Below are 6,141 nucleotides of genomic sequence, written 5' to 3' on the forward strand. Positions count from 1 at the left end.
CAGCCCTGACATCCCCTGTTCTCAGGCCCCTCCCAGCCCTGACATCCTCTGTTCTCAGGCCCCTCCCAGCTCTGACATTCTATACTCTACAAAGTTTAGATGTGACATAGTCCCTGGCCTCAGAAAACTTACAGTCTAATAAGGAAGTCAAATTCAAACTTAGCTAGCTGTAATCAACAATAGTACATCATAAAGACATTAAGGAGGGGCCAAACAATAACTAGGTCTAAGGTAGTCAGCACCTGGGGGAATCAGGGATGGCTCTGCACACAGCAGGCCTTTAAGAAATGTTGGCTGAATGTCTGCATTGATTTATGTGGTGGCAAATCTAGATGTCTACACCTTACACAGGCTGGAGACATCTGCTTCCCTTGCATTCTTCACATTGCCTAGTATAATCCTTGGCACACAGTAGGACAACATAACAATATTCACAGATCTAGCGATGGAAAGGACTTTAGTGATCGGCTGGGCCAAGCCCTTCAGTTTATAGATGAAGAAACTGAGAGTCAGAAAAGGATCCGTGACTTGCTCAGGGTCACCCAGACAGTAAGGGGCAGAGTCAGAATTTGAACAAAGGTCCTTTGAATTCTAATTCAGTCTTCCTTCCAACCCCCTAACTTTACAGATAAGGAAGGAAGGGAGGGAGGGAGCGTAGAAGAAAGAAAGGGAGGAAGGGAGAAAGGGAGATAGGGAGGGAGGGAGGGAGGGAAAGAGGAAGGGAAGAAGACAGGGAGGAAGGAAGGAAGCAAGGAAGGAGGGAGAAAATACAAAGCCCCAAACTCCACAATAGTCCCTGACCTCAATTATCTTACATTCTATTGGGGGAAGCAACAAGTCCCCATATAAGAAGAACTGGATTCAAATCCATTCTCAGACACTTATTAGCTGTGTGACCCTGTACAAGTCACTTAACCTCAGTTCCTTCATTTGTAAAATGAGGACATTAATAGCAATTGCCTGCCAGGGTTGTTGTGAGGATCAAAGTGAGACAAGATTTGCAAACGCTCTTAGCACTGTGCCTGGCACATAATTTTGGCACCATATAAATATCAGCTATTATTATCATTATGTACATAAACTACACAAAAATGCAAAGTGATTGGGGTGCTGGGGGAAGGTACTGGCAGGTGGTATGGCCAGTTACGGTCTCACGTAGGAGCTGCACCAGAGCTTAGTTTGGGAGCCAACAATCACGGGAAATCTAAGTTTAGGTATGGAAGGGCCCCTCCACATCAGCAAATCTAAGTTCCTCATTTTACAGATGGGCAAAGTGAGGCCCAAAGGGGTTAAGTGACTTGCCCTGGGTTACACAGCTAACACATTCAATATCCGGCTACACCCATTATTAATACAAGCCTGGGTGAATGAATTAGATCAGACCTGAAAAAAAAATGAGGGGGTTGGTCCAGATGGCTTCTGGGGTCTATTCCAGCTTTCATCTGTTATCCAACAATTCCATGATGGTGAGTAAGGCATACTCCCCCCTACCCCAGCCTCAATTTACCCATCTGTTAAATGAGGAGGTGAGACCAGCTGATCTCTGGTGTCCTTCCATCTATGGACTTACCCTGAGGATCAGCTGCATAGCGTTTATTTTAGCCTTGAACTCGGAGGGTGTTTATAATAGACATTTGTTGAACAAATATGTGTCACATCCTTATAATACATCCAGACTGAGAAGTTTCCCCATCCACAGTGCTCAGTGACTTGGTAACCAAGGCTCCTCCTCCCTGGCCAGAGGGGTCCTTGGGGGCTAGCTTCATCAGACCACAGCAGAAAAGAAAGTCACATGTGCTGCTTGCCGCACAGGGAAAGCTAAGGAGATGGTAAAGCTGGGAAGTGAGCGGGCCAGACTCCTTGGCTCCAGGCTTAACCACAGACACTAGCCCTCAAACCTGCCTGGCTCTTAGATTCTAGCTTGTCAGCAACAAGATAGCCTGAGATCACAGCAGTGATTGTTGAGTGCCTCTGTGTGTGTGTGTGTGTGTCTTAGTGGGAAAGTTTGGGGCTGTTTATTCATGTATTTAATTCAATATCTGATTAAACACATGCATTAGCAAATAGTGGGGAGTAGTAAAAAGAATGTGAGGACTGAAAGGCACAAGAGCTGAGTTCGAATCCCAGTTCTCTTACTTTAGGATGTAGATTTGGTTAAATTGGAGGCAAGGTCTTGGAGGGCAGTAGATTTCTTGCTTTTGTATCTGTGTCCCCAGTGTCCATCCATACATACCCATAAAGGTTGGCCCACAGTAGATGCTTAATAAATGTTTTTTGATAAATAAAAATCTCTCTTTCCTTGTCCATAAAATGAGAATGTTAGATTCAATGGCCTATATTTTATAAAGTCCTTTCTAACTCTGATTCTACAACCCTGTGTAGTACCAATGCAATATTTAGTGCCCACGATCACAATAAAGACCGTGACTATATGTATTGCATGACATTTGATGGCAAAATATACCAGACTCTTCAGATAGAGGGCAGAACTGAAGCATTTATTTAGACACCAGAAAACTGAATCCCAAAAGCAGTAAGCCGATTCTATCATAATACCAAAGATATTCAGAAGCCACAATAAAGCTGAGAGCCACAGCATCCTTCAGCCTTCCCACAAAACAATACAAGATCGATATTTACTCAAAAGCCTCTCTATCTCCTTGCCTCAACCTCCTCTCTCTCCCACTGGCTCTGACCAGCTTCCTGTGGGCTCTGATTCCCTTCAGCAAACTCCCTCCATCACAGGCTCCATGTGATCACATTCAGCCTATTAGGGAGCAGAATTTGTCTTCACAGCAGGGGAGGTCTTCAGACTCCCCCCTAGTTCTATTAAGGCGCAGGGGAAATCTTCAAATTGCCATTCCCATTCCACCCTGTAATGACTTGTCACTCCCTGGGCGACTTTGGGTGACTCATTTAGCTTCCCAGCCCTCTTGGGTAAAGTGGGAGGTCCTTTTCTGCTCTAAACCCTGAAATTCACCATAATAATATTTGCCATGATGCATTTCTAAAATGCTTTATATATCCCTCATTAGATCCTCACTACAATCCTTCCAAGTAGGTACTTTTATTACCCCCCACTTGAAAAGTGAGGAAACTAAGGAACAGAGAAGTCAGGTGACTTTTCCAGGGTCACACAACTAGGAAGCATTTAATAAACATTTACTGAATCAAATACATAACCTCTGATTTCCTCCTAGTTCTGAAACCTTGAACTGCTTTAAGAAGATATTGGTTGGGTGTCCTTGAGTAATGCTCCCTACCCTTTCTGTGTGTCAGTTTCCCAATCTCTCCTATGGGTGTTTTGTTCCATCTTTAACCTTCTATGTTCAGTAACTGGGTCTGGAAGGTCATTTTGGGATTTGTGATCCAGAGAGACACTTTCTCTCCCTGCAGAATGGACGGGGGCAGAGACTCTGGTGGGAAGGACTGAGCAAGATGGCAACATACTGAGTAAAGAATGAGAGGGCATTGGAATTTTGGTTTCGGAGAGATGCAGAGGGAGGGGAACTCTGAGGGGGATAGCCCTGTTAGGATGGCTGGAATTTGTATTTCTGAAAGTGTTTTCCTTTGACATGATCTGTGACCAATCATAACTGCTTTGTGAGGCATATCTATATACATTAATCCTTGAGTTGGGGATGGGGATGTGTGTGGGTAGGGGGCAAATAGAAGTACAAAGAACTAAAAAGAGGCCAGAGGATCAGAACCCTGTCCTGATGGTCAGAATTTCATCTTGACCTAGAGAGCTTCAGGCGAGAAAACAAACAAAAAAAAACGGCCTCATGGTTATGATTTTTTACTTTTTAAAAGTTTCCAAAATTACAGAGAGGAAAATGATCGCTTGACTTGGAATCTCTTCACTGGAGTATAAAAAGTCATCATGGCAACCAGAGTAAGGTGGCTCTGAATTTGGGGACCTCAGCAAAATGACCAGCCTCCAATATGAAGGGAGGGATGGGGAAGTTGCATCACCCAATCCACCCAATGGGAAGAGAAATGGAAGGGGGAAGGAAGCAGTTTTCTTTTTACCAGAAGAGCCCAGCCAGATCTCCGCCCCACAGGGGTGCCTCTTGGTTACTGTCCTCTGAATCATCAGCCTTGCTCAGGACTGAAGGGGTCTTCAGAGGCCCAGCCCTCTAGGAGAATGGGCCAGACTGGAGAGTTTCAGTCCCACAAGAGGAACTCATTTTGTCCAGTGGAATGAATACTGGACTTGAGTTAGAATTCTGCCTCTGATTCACCCAGGAAGGGTCTCAGTGATCTTAACTGTAACAAGAGGGGGTTGGACCAGGGGCCTCAGCAACCCCTTCCATCGGTCAGATTCTGCTTCTGCCACACGCTCTGGGAAGCCTTGGCCACCTAGCCTCGGCCGGCCTCAGTTTCCTCCTCTGTAAAGCAAGGGGGCGGGGCTAGAATGGAGGGGAGGGTCTCTCTTTGAGCCCCAATTTCATGACCCAGTGAAGACCCAATGAGACAACACAGAGTTATTAAAGGCTCTCATATTGACAGGCAGGACGTAATTGGTCCTATCACTACAGAGATAACAGGGGCAGGTATTAAACTCTAATACATAACACAGATACAATGTAACGCGAAACAATACAATGCTACAATATACAGCAGTGATGGATATGACGTAATCTGTAATATTACAAAGACACTACGCGGACAGAACCTCAAACCGCAGGACAAATTAGCTATTATGATTATCATTATCATTATTAACGTTAATTACGATCGGGACCCTCCAAAGGCGGGGCTTCGTGACCCTGGCCGTGGGAGGGGGCGGCAGCATCTGCTTCCCCTTCCCTTCCGCAGCACTAGGCTCCGCCGAAGTTGCCCCGCCCCCGGCCCTTCCCAACGCGGCGCCCCGCCTCCTCCGCCATTTCTGTTACCTCCTAGACGCCCGGGCCTCTTCCTGGGCCGCAGCAGTTTCGCGCCAAACTTTCCCGGGTCCACAAAATGGGGCCGGCGGAGCGGGGCGCGGCCGTGACGTCAGGCCTGGACGGGCCCATGCGCTTCCCCCAGCCCGCGCTGCGCCTGCGCAGGCGTGAGGGGCGGGGCGCGAACACCCACTGGCCAATGGCGGGCCTCGCTGTCCCTGTGAGAGCCAATGGGGTGGCTCCGAGCTCCGGCGGCGGAACCTTCAGTGTCTCTGTTTTCCCGCGAAACTTTTTCTGCCGCCCGGGTTTCTTGGTGCCGGTAACGTGGGTTTGGCGGGCAGGAGGTGAGGCGCTGCCGGATAGGGGAGGCCGGGCCGGGATCCGAGGGGGCCGGGAGGTCTGGGGGGGGGGGGGGCCGTCCCCCCGGGGGGCCCGGGGGGGGGCGGGGGGCGTGGGGGGGGCGGAGAGGTTGGAAGGTCCGGCAGTCTGGGCTAGGGTGGGGGCGGGGCCCCCCGGGGCCCCCCCTCCTGACCGCCCCCTCCCCTCCCCGCCCTCCGCAGCCATGTCCGGCTTCGACGACCCCGGCATCTTCTACAGCGACAGCTTCGGGGGCGACCCCAGCGCCGACGAGGGCCAGGCGCGGAAGTCGCAGCTGCAGAAGCGCTTCAAGGAGTTCCTGCGGCAGTACCGGCTGGGCACGGACCGCACGGGCTTCACCTTCAAGTACAGGTGCGGCTGCGCGGGGGCGGGGCCTGAGGACCAGGGGATGGCAGGGGGGCGGGGGGGGGGCACTGAGGCCCAAGGACACGCCGTAGGGGCAGGGCCAGGCTTCTGGCTCCAGGGGCAGCCCCGCTTTTCAGACAGGGCTCTGCCCCCATGAGCTTAGAGGGCATCTGTGTGCCGTCGCTCAACGCGTGTAGCCCCTTCCATTTACCAGTCCCTGGGCATAGCCAGAGAAGCCAGAAACAGGGTCTCTGGGAACTGAGGAGGTGAAAACCCAGAGATGGGGAGGTGCCCGGCAGGGAAGGCTTCCTGTCGAAGGTGCCCGGCCGGCCGCGTTGAAGAGACCTGGTGCAGAAAGAGAGAGAGCCAGCGCCCTTTACGTCTGGACTAGAAATCAGCCACATGAGTGAGGCCAGACACGATCTTTGTAAAGTGCCCGGCGCAGGGCACGCTCAGCAGTTCTCCTTAGTTCCCTCCTCCCTCCCTCCCTCATTCCTCCTTCCCTCCTTCTTTCCTTCCTTCCGTTCTCCCT

General features: G+C 50.4%; 1 protein-coding gene across 2 annotated transcripts in view; it reads left to right on the forward strand.

Moving 5' to 3' along the window:
• The first annotated feature begins 5,081 nt into the window (after nt 1–5,081).
• Nucleotides 5,082–6,141, forward strand: part of MCM5 (minichromosome maintenance complex component 5) — a 12,097-nt gene continuing 11,037 nt past the window's right edge. Inside the window, exons 1-2 of one of the 2 annotated variants that reach the window (XM_069082038.1) lie at nt 5,082–5,230; nt 5,447–5,615. In XM_069082038.1, the coding sequence (XP_068938139.1) occupies nt 5,086–5,230; nt 5,447–5,615 (314 nt within the window). In that variant the 5' untranslated portion in view covers nt 5,082–5,085. The remainder of the gene's footprint in view (nt 5,231–5,446; nt 5,616–6,141) is intronic. The other variant, XM_069082039.1, reaches the window with a different exon arrangement.

This window comes from Petaurus breviceps, unplaced genomic scaffold (assembly GCF_028583685.1).
Source record: "Petaurus breviceps papuanus isolate PSGF00001 unplaced genomic scaffold, PetGlider_PUasm1.0 156, whole genome shotgun sequence".
NCBI lineage: Eukaryota > Metazoa > Chordata > Mammalia > Diprotodontia > Petauridae > Petaurus > Petaurus breviceps.